At 35.1% G+C, this 23,016-nt stretch overlaps 1 protein-coding gene across 7 annotated transcripts in view; it reads right to left on the bottom strand.

Annotated features, from left to right (window-relative positions):
* Window positions 1–12,318: 12,318 nt before the first annotated feature.
* LOC125654241 (interferon-induced protein 44-like) overlaps window positions 12,319–23,016 on the bottom strand; it is a 45,829-nt gene continuing 35,131 nt past the window's right edge. For 6 of the 7 annotated variants that reach the window (XM_048884102.2, XM_048884100.2, XM_056143350.1 and 3 more), the window contains 4 exons: window positions 20,160–20,357; window positions 19,877–20,032; window positions 15,609–15,789; window positions 12,319–12,744 (listed from right to left, as the gene is read on the bottom strand). In XM_048884102.2, the coding sequence (XP_048740059.2) occupies window positions 12,488–12,744; window positions 15,609–15,789; window positions 19,877–20,032; window positions 20,160–20,357 (792 nt within the window). In that variant the 3' untranslated portion in view covers window positions 12,319–12,487. The remainder of the gene's footprint in view (window positions 12,745–15,608; window positions 15,790–19,876; window positions 20,033–20,159; window positions 20,358–23,016) is intronic. The other variant, XM_056143351.1, reaches the window with a different exon arrangement.

The following is a 23,016-nucleotide window of genomic DNA, read 5'->3' on the forward strand; positions in this document are numbered from 1 at the left end:
CATCGCTATTTAACAATGAACATTTATTCTGATTTATTTTTTTCAGAATTGCTCTTTATCCTTTCGTTATACATTGGATACTTTAAGAGCAGGAAAAACACGGACCTTGGATATAAGTACTGCTCAGTTACTGTCTTTAGAATTTGCAAACTGTAAACACGTAGAATTACGTAAAGACAACTGCTACAAACACACACACACACACACACACACACACACACACACACACACACACACACACACACACACACACACACCAGAAAATGTCAGTTACGTAGCAGGAGTAAGCCTCCCATGTAGACTGGTCACATCCCTGTGAGCCCTGCATCTTCCTCGTGTATACGGTGTAATCTGTAGTCAAATTTAGTTTGTAAAGAACGACATAACTATTGTTGTTAAATAGTATACATCAAAGCAAGTTCGCTCTCTCTTTGATTTAGCATTGATTTATGTTTCTTAGATTTGCGCTGTTAACATTAATTTAATGCATTTATGGCATGAACTCCGAGGTCCACGCAGATAATGAATGAGGGAAGTTAAACTAAATGCACAAGTGTACACTATTTGAATCGGGATTCACCTGCTGCTGTAAGAAAAACTTTAGCTAGATGACGCAATCTCTATTTATTGATTGAAACCTTAATAGAATAGCATGTTGCCGTACAACATGGTAGATAAATCAGCTTGGACTTGCACACGGATATATGATTCAATACAATGAGTAAATGTTGAATATGGGTGTGATATTATTACTGTTCAAGCTAGTGGCGGATACAGACATTTGTGTTATATGTCTTAATCAGGTAAATAGAGTAATTCGTAGTTAAAATCAGTGCGTCAAGAACGGCCTTGCAATCGGTAGTAATAAGTATCAACAAATACTCTACAATAAGGAACCTTTCAGACGTGTTCCAATTTTGTCAACAAATGTAGACATTGGGAACTCTCGAGGAGGTAGAACTGTTTTGTATCAAGTGTCTTTGAAGCAAGAAACGGAAACGTAATTGAACGAATTTATGTCCGGCTCGAATACTTTGCGTTTTAAATTTAACGGATTCTTTTTTCTTTTTTTTTGTAACTTCACAATCAAGCAGCATGGAATTTGCAAGTTAATTACGAATCGTAATAATATCTTGCTTGTTTTGTTCACTGCGATGATTATAGACTATGCCGTAATGCATATAGCATTTTATCACTAAATCAAATTTATGTACTTAGGAAACTGAAGTTTGATAGACGCGGCGAAAGTTTCCACAACTTAACAAACACGTGTAAGATACGATCATGTGTATGCAAGATGAAGATAACGAACAGTGATCAATCCCATAACTCCTACAAGCAATACAAAATAGATAGTTGGGCAAACACGGACCCCTGGACACACCGGAGGTGGGATCAGGTGCCTAGGAGGAGTAAGCATCCCTGTATACGACGAAAACAAGCCACGACAAAGGTCATGTGCAAAGACTCGACCCTTTAAGACACTCAAAACAATATTTACCGATGCATTTCAGGGTCTTCCTTTCTCCCACACTTGCAGAATATACGAAATACCATGAATGTAGCAGAATATGGTCTTAGTTCTACTATTTACACAAGACATCATTTGTAAGTTAATGATATACTGTAATATTATTTTCACAGCGGCTTTAATATGTTTGTTTCCGATCATTAGAACTCGTGTCACTTTTACATGCTTCGTACATTTTATGTGTGATCATTGAACCGGCATTAAACATTTTCTAGTGCGAGTATTCCTGTTGGATAAGAAACGATAGGGTGATTTAATTATTTAGCATTGGATAATGGGCTTTAACTATGAAATTATGATGCCGACGAAGATGTCCCGACCAGGCACAAAAAAGCCTACCATAAAATATGTGTTATAATTCAGGGGCTTTTAACAACGCAAAAGTCGCTATTGCATGTTTTTCTTTATTAGTGATAAACAGTAGATATCGACAGTTACTACTTATCACCAATAAAACAAACAGACCATAGGAACTATCCGGAGATAAACAATTACGTCATGGGAGTCCCCATTTGAACGGAAATTCAACTTGTTTTCTCAGTAACCTGGCTCGATTTAAAAACAAATCATACGCAGAACCAGCTCTATCTTGCCCAGGGGTCCGTGTTCACCCTACTCTGAATTCATTGTTTTTATAGGAGTTATGGGATTAATCGCTGCTCGTTATTTTCACATTTTCCTGGCTGATGTTTAAATTTGTTCCATTAAGTTTTATTCTTTTAGACCATCGGGACCCGGTTTTGACCGCGTTTGGGGTTTGCAATTTTGATTGGAATGTAGGAAAATTCTTTTAAAATTTTGATAACTACACGGATACAATATTATAAATGAATATGCAAGCATTTAGTGGTAGTGTAGAGTCAAGGTAAGCAGGATACCTTTATTGAATGATAATGTTTAACAAACCATATGACAAATTCTCGAGAACCACAGCAATGGGGGTTTAAAATTTTATATTGGAATATGTGGGACAAAATATTTTCTCAGAAGTTTTTTTTTATAAAACAGTGGTGGTACAAAATATATCATATATACATATTCGAACTCTGATCAAACTATGAGCCATAGGACTATGGTGAAGCTATAATGAGGTTTAATATTTTACAGAGGATTTTAGACAGACCATCGAGTAGTAAGTTGATGTTACATGGGTTTCAAGAGTCTTATCCAAAGTGAACATTTCTTTTATTCTGTAGTCCTTTTTGTGACATAATTTGCATCGGGTCGAATGCTGTCTGACATGTTTCATACCAATAGCTAGAACGTTCTTTACATACTAATTCGGAGTACTCCGTGTACCTAATCAAAACATAGGACTTACGGCGGATATAATTCCATGCTATGAACACACACAACTGATAAATACAATCATTTTGATATTAGTTTCTGTTCACATCACATACTTTCCTAATCGTGTTCGAAATTATTTCCAGATTATTTCTATCGGTCATTTTATATGTTTTGTTATCATGTTTCGTAAATTGAAATATGTCTAATGTTACAAGAAATCCTTGGATATGCAACAACCAGGCAATGAGGCAAATCATACAGGTAACGGTGATTTTTAGATAATTTTAAGATAATTTTCATTAAAAAGTATGAGTTACTAAGGTTAATAACTCTCCTATTATTGCAAACTTGAATACAGTCTATTTTGAAACAAATATTGCTGAGAGCATATAAATGTTTCAAATGGAATATTTCTGACGTTGAAACTTATAAAATGAATAAATTATATGTGTGGATGCAGTGATAATGTATACGATGCGGAAAATTTAACCAGTCCACAAGAAAATAATTGAAGTCTTTCCAAATACTCAAAGATGGAAACGATGCCATGGACATCGTTCATATAAAATACAAGTATGAATGATGTCACGCTTGATAAACATTTACCTTACGCCAACAGACAATTAGGTCCACATCATATTCGCACAAAACTTTACTCTGTTCTATTGAGAGTTTTACATACGTTATCTGAAGAAGCCACAGCTAGTCAATACTTGAAATTTTCGACACACGGATATTGACTGAACTCTATGATTATGGATATTGCCAATCACAGGCTCTTTAAGCCACCGCGGGTAATTGATTATGTTCCTTCCGAACCATGTCGCCAATTTCTCAAGCTCAACTTTACAAACAAAGTAACACATGCCGTCAACATTATGGATAACTGCCTCTTCAATAAAAATGGAACATGGAAATATATCTTGTGATCAGTCATCCATAAACTTACTTTGTTAAACTCCACTTTGATTTTACGCTTACGTACTCTTAAGTGATATCAAAGAGATCGCATGTTTCTAAAATATACAAAAATTATATGCTTTTTGTCTTTCTTACGCTCTTAGTAATTAATTATAATAGTTATTTCACCGAAATATTGCGATCATTAGCCACAATATAGATTTAAGCGCCGGTTTCAAAAAGTACCGTTAATTAGTTAGGTAGTCACGTGGTACAGTGATGTCACACGCGGGCTTCGTTGATCAACTGATTGTGAAAGTAGTCTGAGGTATTTTTAAAATTTCAAATTTGTGGGGCTCAATTTATTCACCATGGACAAAATGTAAATCAAAGTTGACAGATTTCCCGCATCTTATATGTTTAGGCCACCAGTACATAACAATGGCGATGTAAATTACCAAATATAGCGAGGAAAGCGAGCATGAAATCGGCAATATTCCGAGTAAATAATGTTTATGTATGGGTCACTGTCTACACACTATTTGATAATGTTATTCCTTTAGACATCTGTAATTGGTGCTGTTTTTGTAACATAAACAGTACAATCATTATTTATTTTGGGATTTGATATGTTATGATACGTTACAGCGTTAAACCCTAGGCACACTGTCACGGGTGTATTTTGAATAAAAAGAACACCCAGAAATCGAAAAACAATACTTAAATTTAAAGTGGAAATTACAATGCTTTATCTTAATAAAGTAATCTTATTATTATTATTCTTGAATTGTGATATGCACGTCAATAGGAAGATGTTACAAGTTCATTGTAAAAAAAAAAAAAAAAAAAAAAAAAAGAGAGGCATGATTCTATGATTCAAGTTAAAAGTTAGCAAATACAATATTTTATTTTTTATAATTAAAAGTTCAGTTATTTTGGATCTTTCATTTTTTTGTAAATATACAAGATGGTAGAAACTTGGAGCAAAAGTTATATGTTGTTACAAGGTGAAGGTCAGTTGTTCCGAGTGTGTATTGAATATTTGAATATTTGAAGACCAGAACAAAATGTATATGCTGTAGGCCTAGCAATGCTTAGCTTCGATATATTCGTTTTCTCGCAGTTTATCCAAGAGGTGTTCGAAAAAGTACATGAATAAAGGTGACTGGGTATTTCTTTTAAGATGAGGTCCTTGCTCCAACAAAAAATATCCACGTCTTATTTTTCACACATTCCTTAAAAAAATTGAAAAAATCTTAATTTAAACCCTTAAACGGCACATCACAAATTTATTACACTGTTATTTACAATCCCCTAACATGATAATTGTGTTGTTGTCGACTAAATCTAATTTGTTAATGGAATGGCTAATTTTTTTTTTTTAAAACCCGATGGCGCATATGACGTGACACAAAATGCTGCGTAAAAAATCAAAAGCAAATATGCATGCAAGATTTGAATTTCATCGCTTTCTAACTCGAAAACTGCGCAACTATTTAATTTAAAACACATTGAAAGTAGTTTTAGGCATAAATAAGTAATTATGGTAGATACTGATTTTTATGTAACGTGTTAATTGTGTATGTTCTTTTGTATGTTCTATTGTGTATATTTTGGATAAGTAAACTATGGTAAATATATATGTTTTGTATAACATGTTAAATTTGTTTCTTTCACGTTTGATGGGTGTTGGGTATGGACATTTTGTTTGTTTGAGCCCCCCTCCCCTTTTTGGGATGCCCCATATTGGTATGTTTCTTATTGTCGCTGTCTTGGATGGAAATTTCCGATCAGGCAAAGTTAAGATGATGTAATGTTTTGTTTTAGGGTCCTGTACTTAGCTTAATGCATGGATGACCAATCACAGCGCGCCGTCAGACGCTTTAGTCACTCCTCTTTGTTTGCTTGGAGTGCAAAGACTGCTCAAGTATTTGTGTACACAAAGAAAATTAATTTGATACTGGAATTTTATTCACTATATGTGTGATTATATATATATATTACGACATCGGGGGGTCGTTCTGAAGTGGTTCCCCTCGTATGAAACGTGAGTTAGGCTAGGCCTATATCATTTGTTTTTAGATTGATGCTTGTTTAAATTGAAATCCGTGCCTTTGGAGATGACGGGGCTTAATAGACTGAATGTATTTTTGATTGGACATCCCTTTATTCGACGGGTTGGACAGTATATGGAGGATGTTTTTGCACTGGAAAACTTTGTTTGGACGGTGATCGATTCAATGTTTCTATTCGGGTGCGGGGCGGCATGGAGCTCGTGCATCTTACACAATCGACGGAATACTTGAATTTCTCTACGATTCCTGACATTTGCTTCCTACATATCGGGAAAAATGACTTCCACCAGTATAGCAGTGACCAATTATCTAGCAATATTGTGTCCATTGCAAACTATATGCGGGAAAGTAAAGGCATTCGGGTTGTAATCGTAAACCAATTGTTTCGTCGTCGACCTTCAGTCGTGCCACCAAGTTTCAATCAGAAGGTGATTGAAGTCAACATTAACTTGAAACGGGAGCTTGACGCTAGGCAGGGGACTCATTCCTGGCGTCACAAAAGATTCTGGAGCTCTCTCGATTTCCTCAGCGCTGATGGTGAGCATTTACAACCCCCTCGTCAAGGTCATCTCCAATGTACAACTATTGGCGTAGTATTCGCTGTGCGATACAACATCAGTGGAAATGATTTCAGGCCAATATAATTCCATTTTCTATGTTGAATTGATAGATATTTTGTTTGAGACATACATATTGACATAATTATACAAAGCAAGCCTAGGTCTTACTTTGGATCAGTGTTTACATGTGTATGTAGGCCTCGTTAGGTTGACGGTGAGTCGTATATATATATATATATATATATATATATATATATATATATATATATATATATATAACACGTTTGAATAAGTAAACAAAATCGACCAACTCCAAACAAAAACAAAGAATAAGCAACCTAGGAAATTGAATCAACATCAGACATTCCCGTACTGATCATGTCTAGGGTAGACGTGCAAAAACAGAGAATCACGGAAACTGATAAATGGGTTTTACATGTAAGCAATCGGTTATGAAGGTCAAAGTAATTAAAGGGGGGGGGGCGATTGTAAACAGAATTGAAAGGGAAAAAAATGTGTTAAAAATGGTCATACTACCACTGTTAGGGACATGATCAAAAGAGTTGGTCTAGATGAAGCTTAAAATCTAGTAAGGGTTTAGCCCGTATTCATCCTGGTGAAGTCAGTAGGTTTGTTGATACCATGCGATTCAAATGACTTCAACCCGTGCATCCATGATGTTTCCTTCTGCTTTCTTTCGGTATCTGACCAACTTGGGTCATGATCAATAACCACTACTGTCATGTCCTCCCATCGGTAGTTATTGCCATTGAAATGTCTTGCTACTGGCAAATATTTTTTTTTTGTTCTGATGGAGGACCGGTGGTTGTGACCGGTCTGCGAAGGTCTGTTGTTTTCCCTATGTACTGCTCCCGACAGACATCGTAACTGATGAGATAGATGCATTTATTGGTTTTGCAGGAAAAGCTTCCCAATATCTTATAACTGCGATCTGTGACAGGACTGCTAAAACCCTCAGTGTCACATACGTATCCATACATAATATTCAGGTGTTTTGGCATGTATGTGGGTTACTTGAAACGGGGTCATACGTTTTCGAGTATGTTGTTTTGTATCATGTATGGCACTTGCATGTGTTTGGTCACTGAATTACTTGAAACGGGACCATGTGTTTTCTCGTAATGTGACATATTTTTATTTGTTCAGATCGGGACATTTATGTATGACACTTGCATGTGTTCGGTAACTAATTACTTGAAATGGGACCATACGCTTTTTAGTAATGTGAGAGATTTTGGTTGTTCATAACGGGATCATACGTCTCTGAACATTTTTGTTTGGTATGAGCATGTGTTTGGTCACTTAATACTTGAAACGGGACCATACGTTTTCTAGTCATGTGACAGATTTTTGTATGTTCTAGTCGGGTTCATACACCTCTCAACATTTTATGGTTTATGCTTGCATGGTCACAGTTTTGTTACTTGAAACGGGACCATATGGTTCAAGTACTGTTACCCATTTCTTTGTTTAGGGTAGGTTCATATTTCTCTGTTCAATACACATACTTTTGATTCAATAACATGTATTCCAGCATTGTAAACTCCTCACTAGGTTCACAACAGGACCTAGCCTCCATGTAATATTATCTACTAAGATATACTTGTACAGATTATGAACTTGTCATTGATACTCATTTACAGTATATCTTAAGGGGATCATGCCTTTTTAACTATGTTTTAGATATACTGTTTTAGTCTGTGTATTTTTGTTAACCGAGGATTCTTGTTGTTAGGTTAGTACCAGCGGACAATGCCTCCAAAGAGAATAGGTTCTGTACCTTGGGTCACCCACTCAAAACGGACTCGCAGATTCACACTTGTTATAATCGCAAATGTAGCAGACCCAGTCCCCCCCCCCCCCCCAACGGATATATATCATAACAATTAACCAGGGCTCTATTGGGACAAGGGTCCCTGAACAGAATAATTATATCTAGTCAGGAGCAGGCCACCGTAGCTGATGTTGAACCACACGTTCCACTGCAACAAGCTACTAGTACAACTACTGGGTACCTTATGGTATCCCCTGTCCCAATGTCATCAGCTACGTTCGGTCCAATTTTGGACCAAGTATTTTTAGGTAAGAACACATAATCCGCGGTGACAAGTGATACTTTAATGTTAAGTGATTTTGTACCTTTAGTTGGAAAAATCTCCAGGCGAAGCTCTGCATCTACTTAAGTACGGTCATATAATTTGGCAAATTCACCATCTTCATGGGGACAAAGCGTTCCGTATGTATGTTGAGCATCCCCATGACCTCTCATACCCCAAACAACATTCAGTTAATTCTGGTATTCCATAAGAAAATTCTTCATTCCATTATGATTTTATTATGATGCCAATGCCCTAGTCAGAAAAATTTGGCAGAGGTGCCATAATAACTAAAACTTACATTCAAGATGCATTTCGCATTATACCAATACACTTAGATGACTATCATCTTTTTGGGTTCTCATGCGATAGTAAGTACTACTATGACAAATGCCTCTCAATGTGTGCTAGCAGTTCATACCAAATTGTTTAAACCCTTAGTACTAGCCTCCAATGGGCCATGCGTGTGAAGTATAAGACAGCAGGCATGTCGCATATGCTTGACTTCTTTTCCATAGGTCCAAAACAATCAACCAAGTATCTTGAAGATTTACAATAATGCATGCGCATTTGCTCTGAAGCAAGTATTCCAATTAAGCATGATAAAACAGCCCTACCAAGCACAACTCTTAATATATATGGGATAGAAGTAGATTCCATGGCACTGTAATGCAGATTACCCGAGCCAAAACTTACTAAAGCAGGTCCATTTTAGATCAATTTAACTCAAAAAAGGTTAAGCTTAAATATTTACAGCCTGTTATAGGGCTCTTTAACTACGTCTGCCTAGTTGTAATACTAGGCAGTGCTTTCTTGTGTCGTTTGCTAACCCTCACATGCAAAGTTAACAATCCTGAATGTTTATTTCATTAAATTGTAAGCTCGTGCAGATCTTTATATGTGGTCCCACTTTGTGGATACCTACAATGGAAAATCTGTTATGTGCAAGAAATATGGTCTTCATCCGATATAAATCCTTTTCACTCATGCTTCAGGGTCCATGCAGCTATCTGAGGGAAAGATTGGTTCGCTTTACGTTGGAACTCTGCTTATTCCATACCAATGAAACTAATTGCTATTAACCCCTCAACAGCCTCTGCATAGTTACATAAGTGGCAACTTCTCAGTTCCTGGAATTCTATTATCACTCTACCAGTTTCAGTTATTCTGCTTGTAATTTTATGGGGTACCTTTTCACAATAAAATATCCCCCTAGTACTATTGCATCACATATGTCTTCTATTAGTTTTCTGCATAAAGTCTTGAACATCAGTGACCCAACACAAGTTTTTGTTACGAAAAAGATTATGAAGGGTTGTCAGGCTATGAGTCTTTCAAAGAATGGAATACTTCCTATTACAGCCAATTTCTACATAAACTGTTATCAGCACAAAATCATACAGTGCCCCAATATTCAAGTCGCATTCTGATGAAGTCAATATTTCTGTTGACCTTCCATGCCTCTTTACGACTTGGATAAATCACTGCAAAATCACCTAAGACAAAATCACAAATTCTGCAATGTTAAGACATTTCTTTGAATGTAAAAATGCACAACTTACTGCAGTACAAATAGTAATGAGGCATTTTAACACAAACAAACATCATGGGCCTTTAATCATTTGCCTTACAACAACTAAAACTAGGGATTTCTGTCTTGTCTGGGCTATGTGGGAATACTTGCAAGTTTCGAAACACACACCCGGTCCTCTTTGCCAACTTCCGTATGGCTCCCCTGTTCCTTACTCAAAAATAGTGCTACATTGAAAGCAAGCAATACAGTTCAGTGGTCTTGATCCCAACAGTTTTAAGTACATCGTTTTCGAATCGGTGCTGCAACACACGCGGCTTCCCTAGGTTACTCCCAGAATTTAATACAAAAATTATGCAGGTGGCATTCAGAGGCATTTCGAAAATATATTCACATTGAGTCTTTTCGGATTTAAGGCCCTTCCCTCATGGGTAGTCCATATGTCTGCTACCCCTTTTCCGTTCAGTATAAGTTCCTGTGCTACAACCAAGTTTTCTTTGACCCTGGTGCAAGTTATTGATTGGTGGTATATTATTGTAATTTTTGGGTTTATGGTATTTCATGCCACTTTTTTATGTATGCAATCATTCCAATCTACAGTGTATGCAATCTTTATAAAATATGTATCTGTGTCAGTTCAGAGATGTCTGCTGTCACTTAGTCTGTGTATATGTTGGTGTTGCAGCTCAGATATATCTGCTGCTTCAGACTGTGTTCATTTAAGGATCAGTTCAGATATGTCTGCTGTCCAATTTTTCTGCATGTATACATTCTAACTGTTGGTTGTAATTACGTATGCTTCATTACCTCTCGGTCACTTCTTTTTAATTATATAGTATTTATAGAGTTCATTTCTGCTTTGTTGATAATTTGTTCATCAGCCTTGCCAGTTGCCTTTGTGTGGGCGGATCCAATTTGCAATTGGATTGTGGCCTGTTTTATTTGTAAAACCAACCTTATTTGATTACAGGCAGCTCTATTTCGATATTTCATTATGTGTTGTAGGGGGTCAGATTGCATAATCATACCTATGTTATACATATGTTTTTGTATTTTTCATTCTGACCCCCACTAGCTATTATGTTACATAACTTCGTCATTTTGAAAATAAATGACATTTTTTTTTCAATCACATCACTGTCCTGTTTTCACTGCCTTTATCAAGTAACAAGCAAAGGCTACTTGGCAAGTCATATTAACAAAGGAACATACATAGGTAATTATGGTAGATAATGACTTTTATGTAACGTGTTAATATTGTATGTTCTATTGTGTATATTCTGGATAAGTAAAATATGGTGAATATATATGTTTTGTATGGCATGTTAAATTTGTTTCTTTCACGTTCGATGGCTGTTGTGTATGGACATTTTTCTGTTCGAGACCCCCTTTTTGGGATGCCTCATATTGGTATGTTTCTTATCGTTGTTGTCTTGGGTGTACATTTCCGATCAGGCAAACTTAATATGATGTAATGTTTTGTTTTAGGGCCTCGTGCTTAGCCTATTACATGGGTGACCAATCATAGCGCGCCGTTACGACGCTTTGGTCATTCATCTTTGTTCGCTTGGAGTGCAAAAACTGCTCCAGTATTCGAGTACACAAAGAAAATTCATTTGATACCATTCACCCTGCACATCCTACTTTGTTATGCTTCTTTGATATGCGTGAGCTGGCCTGTTTTATTTGTAAAACACCTCATTGATTGCAGGCAGTTCTATTTCGATATTTCATTATGTGTTGTAGTGGTCAAATTGCATAATCATACTTGGCCTGTTTTATTTGTAAAACCCACCTTATTTGATTACATGCAGCTCTATTTCGATATTTCATTATGTGTTGTAGGGGGTCGAATTGCATAATCATACCTATCTTATACATATGTTTTTGTATTTTTCATTCTGACCCCCACTAGCTATTATGTTATATAAATTCGTCATTTTGAAAATAAATGACATTTTTTTCAATTCACGTCACTGTCCTGTTTTCACTGCCTTTATCAAGTAACAAGCAAAGGCTACTTGGCAAGTCATATTAACTAAGGAACATAAAAAGAATTAATTTTGCTGAAAAAGTGAAAAGATATAGAAACATGTGTTGTGTCCTCCAAAGTATATTGCGCCAAAAGATAAAACTACTTGTTGAAAAAATGTGCTAAATTGTTCCGATGCCAAAACTAACCGATATACTATATACCTTTATTTGTGTTTATACATAGTATATATCATCATTGCTCACTTTCATTATCTGTTATGTAATTGTTCATCAGATGATCGTAATTCTTGTCAATACTTAGGAAAAATCACACGAAATATATTTTTTTTTGAAGTTTATTTTTGTTAGTTTTCATAGAATAGACAAGATAGTAAAATATAATTCGTTAATTGTTGTATCAAATTATTAGGTCTGGCATTTTAATACGAACAGCAAATGTCACGTCGCACTATTTTTTTTTACGTTTTCACAGAGGAAAACTTTCAGTCTTAAGATGCATTTTGTACGCATTCTTTCGCTTTTCCAATAATCGTCCATATGTTGAATAAGGTTATCGAATCCTTCACTTCATTACGGATAACATCATTGCAGTAATTTACTTGGGGTAACACATCTCCTTGAGGAAATCCAAGGAAGGACGATGCTTCATCGCAGCTCTTCTCGACTCTTTCATCGTAGAAAATTTTCTCAATGTGTTTGATACCAAGTCGGTCTATCTTTGTCAAAAGTATCAGCCGAGGAATGTCTACAAAAGCCAGGATATTTCGCGATACAAAACTTTTTTTGAAATCAACAGCATCAATACGTACGTCTTTTTAACACTTTACACCAACATTTTTCACGTAAAATTAAAGATTAGACTTTTTGACTTGATAAACAGTTAATTTTTTAAGAAGGAACTAAAAAATAATCGTAACTAATATTCAGTCAACTCAAGCATTAAATTGTTAAACACTCCTTTTTATTCTACCCATAAGTACTTTGAAGTTGATATTAAAGAGATGTCTCAGTTCCTCATACACAAAAAATGTTGGCACATATTGTATTCCTTTATTACCTGACCTATTTTTACATCCTCATTGGGCACAATTAATCAAAAACTACATCAGGAGAAGAAACCACTTCATATGTTGAACATATGTCAACGGCAAACAAAGTACACGGCTTTACGACTGATTACATAATTTTGCTTCTCCATCGTCAACTTTCCGTATTCCATTACCACACTGATTTGATAAATGAGAGCTTGTTCTCTGTGTGACCAATTTTTAGATTAAGGGAGGCTACTGACAAATGCGTTCATGTTACAAGGGTAACCATGGCCTTAATTAAATTCAGCATGTTGCATATATGGTTGTTATAATGGTTTAACTTGCAAATGAAAGTTATGGCTTGATCGAATCATTTCTTATGTGTATCATAACAATTATCTGATCGATTATTGCATACTGTTTTTGTTCACCAGATTGAGATATAAAGGTAATAGAAGTTGTGACTGGTGAAAGACAGATGCTTAATCTTTCAAGGCATATGCTTCCACCGCTGATATGTTCAGGGTTCCGCGATTATCCTTCTCTTAATTATGTAGTAAACAGGATTTACAAAATTTATCACTGTTCTTTATCTTCACTGGTTCATCTTGTTGTGTCCATCATCTGGTCATTTAAATAAATCGACGATGGTTTATCTATGAACAATATGCACTTCCATTTAATTATCAATTCGATATATTCCAGTAAATTCAAATTAAAAGCTCTTCATATTTGCTTCATATTTGGATGTTTTACTGAAAATAGACGATTGACTAGAAGCTAACAACTCAACTTTATGACAAACGGGATTTATTCAGTTTCTCAATCATTAACATCCAATATTTTGTAACAATATGTATAAACACGTTTTGTTTATATCAAATGCTGTCTAAAGTGTTTCATACCCATCATTAGACCGTTCGTGGCCTACTGAGTTTAACTAAGGATAACTCCGTTTACCTGATAAAGATTTAGGGCTCATGAGGAGTGTGACCGGTCGACAGGGGGTACTTACTCCTCCTAGGCACCTGCTCCCACCTCTGATGTATCCAGGGGTCCGTGTTTGGCCAACTATATATTTTGTATTGCTTATGAATTTATGAGATTGATCGCTTTTCCATATCTCCACCTTTCATCAGTTGGAAAAACATGTTTTCTCTGCACATGTTGAACATGGCTATGATAGTCATCGTTTAGTAACAATGACAATCAGACAAAGGGCTTTATCGGTACGGATTGGTATCTGGCACATTATATTCTATAATACCGTTAATGTTTTCAATTCCAAGTATGCTCTTGCGTTTTGAATCAGTTGAGGTACATAAATACCATGTGCAGGTGATAATTTAATATTTCAATATAAATATTGGAATTCGAACATAGACATGCTGAAATAATTCCATTTGTCATGATTATAAAGTTGAATTGTTAGTTTCTCGTTAGCATTTATGCTTAATAAAATATCTACGAACGAAGTTGATTTGGGGGAATTTATTGTATTTTGTTTAATTTGGATTCACTTGAAACAAAATGAATTGTTATTGCTTATGGATAAAACGTCGTCGATGAATCTGAATGTCAAGTTCAAGGCTACAAGAAGATATTTTTTCTTCTTATATATAAATTTCTGGAAAAAATATGCCCCATAAGAGATAAAAACGGGTCAGCGAACAAAAATGCACAATTTGTGGCCATACGAATTGCAACAGACTGTTGGAAGACAAGATGACCGTAGGCTACGTACATATTGTCAATAGGGAACTCCAGCATCCTTTTTATATCAATTTTAAGGTACTTTGGTGGATAATCCTAGTGGTGTCTAACAAAGTATTTTTTGTATGGCTGATTTCTAAATACGAATATTCCCCTTTTTCATTTTTTAAGGAAGTAACTGCCTTTGATGTCAAAAAGTCTAATCTTGTGTTTAATGTAAGGAAAATTTGTGTGAAGTGTTGAAAATACGTTTTGATATTGTTCATTTCAGAAAAGTTTTGTAATTTCCAATATACTAAAAGTTCTTTGAAATTTTTTGAATCCAAATTTGATTTATACCGCTTCGGGCATATGTTGTGGCTGAATACGTTTACAATTTTCTCCTTCACAGCTCTTATCAATTTTTTAAGGATCAAAGATATGGTCATGGTAGAACATTTAATGGATCCAGCAATGTATTTTTCACTACCAAATGTGGAATTAATACCACGTTCGTTTTAAAATGCACAAATAAACAATGAAAATAGTTTTACGATCTTTCTCAGCTGGAACTCAAATGTATTCCTTATTCCTAACCTATTTAAGTTCTTATTACTTATGGTATACTACCCACAGAGGGATATATGGTATATAATTTTGTTTTGATGTGTCTAATATGTGATTTTAATATTCCTCTTATATTGTTTATTCGAACTGTATCAACTTCGTCGTTTCCCATTGATTTCATATTCTGGCAAATGTATTTCATATTCGTCTATATGTTTAAAAATAGTTTCTATTTCTGAGACGTGGAAAACAATTATTTTTTGTTTCATAGATTTACATTTTCGAAATAGAAAATGCTATTTTGATATTGTATACTTACTGCGCAGACCCAGTTCTTCCCTTACTTTCACAAATTGCTTTTTAACATTTTCAAGTACAAATCCATTTCCCATCCTGTTTTGAGCATCTAAAACGTATACAACACAATGTATCTTGTCCATTTCTCCTGGGCTTACACGGAAATGTGGGTCGTCAGAATTGATAGGATTTCCGGGTTGTATCTATTAAAATGCAAAAAAACAAACAAGGTAATAAAATGTCATAATCTTTTTCATTTGAAAATTTGTGGATATTTCATTGAAAATCGATGTTAACAGCAAACTCACAACTCATCACTATATAGAAACGGACTAGAGTAAAGTGTGTTACCCTAGTCCAAGATGGCGACAGGCAAGTACGCTTTCACTTTTCTTCTTAAAATATTGATATTGTCTCCTATCGTTCTATATTTATTTTATACCAATTAAATGTTAGCTTTAAATTACTATCTGGAAATTTAAATTGCACGTAGTTAACAAGAAAGTCTACGTCGACGCTTTGCTACAAATTGATCACTGTTTGTTATCTTCACCTTTCATTAGGCAAAAGTTTCTTGAATTTTAATATGAGATTAGTGTAAAGATTTTCGCGATTGGAGTAAATTTATTAATCGTAAATTCAAAATATGCAATGTTGTATTGGTAAGTGAACTCCAGCAGTAGCTCTGTGATATATGAGAGTATTTACTTCGTACCGACAAGTCCCGCTCGCTTCATGTCCGCGTCGAATGTGATCCCATGTTGGGAATGATTTAGACTAATTGAGTTTGCATAATTGATAATTGTCGATATGAGGGATTGAAGGGTTGGGTGAGTCAATGTTTACAAAGAATGTTCCCAAAACGTACATTTTTCAATGGAAAATGCGCACAGTTATTAATCTATACGATGGAAACTTAATTATTTTTTCAATCCGGCGTAACAAGTATTCCGAAAAAGAACTATGCCACCCAATAAGTAGTGTTCTTCTTCTTGCAAAGTTGAGGATTCTATCATTATGTATTTCTAACATACCTTCACTTAGGTGTTAAACAAACGACACAGTGCCTCTAAAACACCCACGTATCATCCTGTATATAACAGATCAGATGTTAGACTGTTCTTCGCACATTGATTTTGACTACGTATAACTCCGTTTACCTTATCAGGATATAGGGATCACGGCGGGTGTGACCGGTTGACAGGGAATGCTTACTCCTCCTAGGCACCTGAACCCACCTCTGGTGTGTCCAGGGGTCCATGTTTGCCCAACTATCTAATTTGTATTGCTTGTGGGAGTTATGGGATTGATCACTGTTCGTTATCTTCGCCTTTTATGTTATAACTGGTATTGGAATATCGAAGACTATCTAGAGGTCTGAAGGAAAAATAATCTATGTTAAGAAGATGATGAGCTACTATTTTCGGAAGAACTTTAAAGTTCCTCTCCCCTCTATTAAAACATTCTACTCCTTTTTGTAAAATGCTCTTCATCCTCGTTTTTATCTGTCGTTGACGGTGTTTCGTCGATTCTGTTTCACATTTTCAGAGATTTTAGGTTCAAAAGTGTCAACGTTTTCTATGATACATTGATATTTAGATGTTTGAAAGCATATATATTTTGATGTTCAATTATGTCAGATATATTAAAAAGATCCGCTTGAGTTTACCCGTGTGTTCATTTAAAATTTGACACAGAGATAATTTAAATCTTGCGATGTTTAAGGACATTTTCTCTAAAATTAGTTGTCCATCTCCTTAATATCAAGAGTTTGTATGATCTCCAATTTAATCAAAATCAAAATCAAATTTCCTCTGACCGTTACAGTAACGGTTGGAGAATATCGTATTCTAATTAGAGTGAAAAGTGTATGAAAGAAGTTTAATTTTTTTATATTGCAGTAATATTACCAAATAGTTTATATCGGTCTGAGTAGCACCTAACTTGTAATGTAATGATGCCGGGTTCCATACTTGATGTTCCAACGATTAACACAAAAGTAACATATTATGGCATACCTTGAAGCAACCAATCAATTCAAAATTAAACTCATTTATTAATTTATTTCTGAATGTGTTACTCTAATCATTCAAATTCATCAAGTTTCCTTTTATCCTTAGTCGTAAATTTGCTTTACCCTAATCACGGCTGAGTTTCAAAACTACTATCTAACTGTAGTAGGCTGATCGTGCAAATGTTATGGAATATTTACTTTTCTACATTTTAGAATATTGTAACATTAACAATGGCGTTTGCAATATATACTCCATATATTTGTATATTCAATAATAGAAGTGTATTTGCCTGCCGCCATATTGGATTAGGGTAACGCTGTTAACCCTAGCAGTTTCTACACAGTACTTGGGACAAATGGGTGATGTTAGCTTCTTCATCGTCAACATTTCATATTTATGTAGCAATAGTCCATTATAACCTGCATATGGTGTTTATGTTTCTCAACTGAGTAGTTATGAAAGCATTTTTTCTGCGAATGATCAGTTTTTAAATCGATACAGACTATTGAAAAAAAAACAAACATTGATGTTACAAGGGTTTTATCAGTCGAATAAAGTCAGCGTATCTCAAATCATATAGTAGTTATAACGATCTAATTTACCAATAATACTTGTGATTCGACCAGTTGCTCTCTGACGCGTTTCATAACAATTGTTAGGCCGTTCTTTGCATGCTAAATGTGGCTAAAAATATATCCGTTTACCTAATCAAGATACAGGGCTCACGGAGGGTGTGATCGGTCGACATGGGATACTTACTCCTCCTAGGCACTGTTAGTTTTGTATTCCTGCTTGTTATCTTACATTTCTATCATTCTATTGATTAAACAGTGTTTTTCCGAGTTAAGCATGGGTCACATCACAATTACAGCATAACCCATGGTCTGGCGGCTGTGGATGCAAACATTTCGACATACACTAAAGAAAAAATGTTTGCCCATGAACGGTAAAGATAGCGAACAGTGATCAATCTCAAAACTCCTACAAGCAATAAAAAATAGATATTTTTGACAAACACGGATCTCTGGACACACCAGAGGTGGGGTCAGGTGCCGAGGATGAGTAGGCAACCCCTGTCGACCTGTCACACCCGCTGAGTGCCCTATATCCTGATCAGGTAAATGGGGCTATCCGCAGTCAAAATCAATGTACCAAGAACGGCTTAACAATCGGTATGAACACATGTCAGACAGCATTTGACCCAATGATATCTTGTATTGACGAACTAGATCGTTATAACGACCATAGAATTTGCGAAATGCTGACTTCAATCGAGACTGTTGAAACCCCTGTATCATCAATTTGTTTGTCAGTAGCTTACCTCGATTTAAAAACTGACTATACGCAAAACAAGCTCTTGCATATCGAATCAGTTGAGATATATAAACACCATGTGCAGGTGATAATGCAACATTGCTACATAAATATGGGAAGTTGACGATGGAGGAGCTGAAATAATCCCGTTTGTCATACTGTTGAGTGGTCAGTTTGCCGTTAATATCTACTTTCAATAAAATATCTAAGTATGAAGCAGAAGTGGATGACTGTTGTGTCCTTTATTTCGAGCTCACAGGGATATATGAAATCGACATATGAATGAAAGTCATTATTGTTGATAGACAAAACGTCATCGATATATCTAAATGTCGAATTGAAGCCCACAGCGAGAGATTTTTTCTTCTCACGTAGAAGTTTTTAAATAAATTCTGCTTCGTATGAATATAGAAACAATTCAGCTCAGAAAGGAGCACAATTTGTGCCCATGGAGATTCCAACAGACTGTTGGAAGACATGATCACCAAAAAACCACGAAGATATTGTCAATGAGGAACTCTAGCATTTCATATTTGGTGTTGTGCACTCTTAGTGGGAGATGGGCGGGTACATATAGGTTTAGATTAAGGTAATGGCTGCGTCATATTGTTTCTGTGGTTATCTTAGCGAACCAAGGCGGGATTTAACAAATTCAATACTCAAAAACGTGTTCAGTATATATCAAACTCTGCCTTTGAGAATGAAGAGCGATTAAAGAATATTGTATATTCTTTTACTTAACTTTTAAATATTCAGTTACCTATTTTCCGCTGGTCTATATATTTACATTCATAACTCTGTAAAAAACTTATTACAACTTTAGGTAAGTGTTTCTCATCCACAGGCAACAATATAAGTATCTAAGCTCGTATAAAAACAAACAAGATACTCATTAATAGTACAATATTATTAAACAGAAGCAAATTATATTACTGATTCACAAATATGCTGCTAAACCTACCAGATAATTGTTTTTTATGTGGCCATCACAAATAGTTATGATATCCTCAGTCTGTACTCCTCTTTTTTCATCCAACAGTCCTCGGCAGTCAATCAGTCGGACAGGTAACTCTTTATGTCCATCGCCATCCTTGACTGTCATCGGATATGCTTTTAACTAGAAAACCATTGCACCAATGATGAATGAAAAGTTATTGATATAAACAAGTCGTATTGTAATCAATTTCTCTTCCGTGTAAAATGCATCATGAATCTTCTATTGATAAACCTGTTGTAAAACCCACATTTTTTGTTACCGATTCCGAACCCCCTTTCAAAACAGCTGCTATTTGAGAAATGGGACCCTCTTGTCTTAAGGCAGTTCGACAGGTGTTTATGAAGGAAGATTTCCCACTCCCAGCTTGCCCCAGAAGTAGAATATTGAGCTGTGCGTCTTGAAAATGGCTAATATCAACTATTTGTCTCAAATAGAAGTCTTTCATCTAATGAAATATATAATACACATCATTAACTAATGTAGATTTGCGCTTATTATTAGGAATATAATAACCTTCTTGGTTACATTTGTAAGTTGTAAAAATGTACATTTAAAAACAAATATCAAAGCTTCAAATTCAAAGTGAATAGATCCGATATTTCCATTCATATACTGTTTCATTTTTTCATCTGCGTTTTAATTTTCTGTAATCTGCATAATCTATGTACATATGTTTGCAGAAATTTCATTTGTTTTTTATCGTTTACTTGGTATTCTATATTTCTACATTTTCGCGTCATATTCTGTATTTATGCATTTGCATTCTTATGCTATAATTCATCATTTGTATGAAAGGTGAAGATAACGAATTGTGATCAATCTCATAACTCCTATAAGCAATACAAAATAGAGAGTTGGAGAAACACGGATTCCTGAACACAAATCTGGTGTGTTCAGGTGCCTAGGAAGAAAAAGCATTTCATATCGACTGGTCACACCCGTTGTAAGGCCTATATATTGATCAGGTAAATTGAGTTGTCCGTAATCAAAATCAGTGCGGCAAGAACGACCTAAGATATTGCAGATTGTCATGAATATGAAAATAAAATGATGCAAACCAGTTACATAATATCGGGATTTTGCAGATTAGCAAACAGGTTCATGAAAGTAGAGTGGCATGTACTTCTATATCAATACACAAGGAAAACAATGACATGATAGAATATAGGCGTTGTACTAAAATATTGCATAATGCATAGACGAAAATAATATGATTTTGATGCTGAAGTTAAGAATAATATACAGAGATAATGACTAGTGTTTATATCAAAAATATAAAATTTGACAAACAATTATTGCCCATTTTTGCACCGATAGCTAAAAAAAACTTCATAGCTTTTTAAAATGTTTTTTTTTTCTGGTCATCGCTTTGATCTCTGGCACAAGTCCATTCCAGTAAACGATGCTAGAAGACTCTTTGCCTTTTATCTTGGTTATGAAAAGTGAAGGCAACAAACAACAATAAATCCCATAATCAAAATCAAGAGTTGGGCAAACACGAACCCCTAAACACACCAAATGTTAGATCAGATACATAGGAGGAGTAATTATCACCTGTCAACTGGTTACACCCACCTTGAGCCCCATGTGTTGATGAGGTAAATGAAGTATAATTTAAAGTGTTTATATAACGACCTAAAAATTGAACTTGTCAGATAAAATTTAATCCAATGATACGCTGTATTGGTAACTTAGATCATTATAACGATCACATATTTTCCGAGTTGTTAACGTCGAACGAGACTGTTAAAACAACTGTAATATCAACTGATTTGTCAGTAACATGCCTCGATTTTAAAACTAATCGTACGTAGAACAAGCGATTACATGTTAAATCGGTTGAAATGGGACTGACGTAATTCTGTTTGTCATAAACTAAAATGGTTGGTTTGCCTTTAACATCTATGTTAAATAAAATATACATGTATGAAGCAGACGTGAAAGACGTTTGGTGTTCTTTGTGTCTATTTCACTTGTTCGAATTGACATTTGAATGGAAATGATTATTATTAATGGATAAGACGTCATCAATATATTTAATGTTGATGTGGAGGCCACTGCAGGATACTTTTTATTCTCAAGCAGAAAAGTTTGGCCGAATTCTCCCTCGTAATAATATAAAAACAGATCAACTAACATAGAGCACAATTTATACCCTCTGAATTCAAGTACCTGTAGACTGTTGGAAGACTTAATCAGTAAATGCTACGAAGATATTGTCAAAGTGTAACTCCAGCATTTAAAAAAATCAACTTCAGAGAACTTGTACGTAACATCCGGGTGGTGTTTAACGAAGTAGTGTTTTGAATAACTAGCTTCAAATAAGCAGCTGTTTATGATGTGAAAAACTCTAGTTTTCAATTCATCGAAAGGAATAGTCGTGTAAAGTTTTGAAAACTCATACTCTTTCATGTTGATTTCAAAAGGTTTTGTAATTTGAAATTTAATAAGAGTTTAGGATTTATTAGAATCCAAATTTGGTTTACGTTTAATACGTTTGAAGTTTCCACTTCAGGGTTGTGAATATTTTCGCGAGGAGTAAATATAGGGGCTTGGTAGACCATTTACGGGTCCAGCAATGTGTCTCTGTAAGGGTGTTTGTGAAGTTTAGAAATCCAGTATATTTGCGGTAAGTTTTATTTATTCGTCCCGTTGACTGGTATAATAAATGTGTTTAAAATGAAGAATGATTTTGGAGAATTTCTTGTGTTGAAAAGGAAGTTCGATACAAGAGAGTATTACCAAAAGTGGAATTGTAATGAACCATACGAAGAACGACAACGCTGTTACATGTACAAGCTTTGTCAGCTGGAACTTATTTCTGGTGTAATCTTTCTAATTCTTTTGTCACTTCTGGTTTATAATTACTAAACACAGAAGTATATATTATACGCACTTTTTATTTGTCTAATAGATGATTTAAAGACTCTTCATAAACATTTGATCCATTCTGACACTATATCAAGTTCTTGTTGATATCTAACCCATCGTCTGGCATCATCTTTGGAAAAAAATGATAATAGAGGTGTTTTGTCGCAATTTGAAAGATATGCCTTCTATCAATTGAGGACCTTTTTGAAATATGCGATTTCAGATCCTCATTT

The sequence above is a fragment of the Ostrea edulis genome, chromosome 7 (assembly GCF_947568905.1).
Source record: "Ostrea edulis chromosome 7, xbOstEdul1.1, whole genome shotgun sequence".
Taxonomy (NCBI): domain Eukaryota; kingdom Metazoa; phylum Mollusca; class Bivalvia; order Ostreida; family Ostreidae; genus Ostrea; species Ostrea edulis.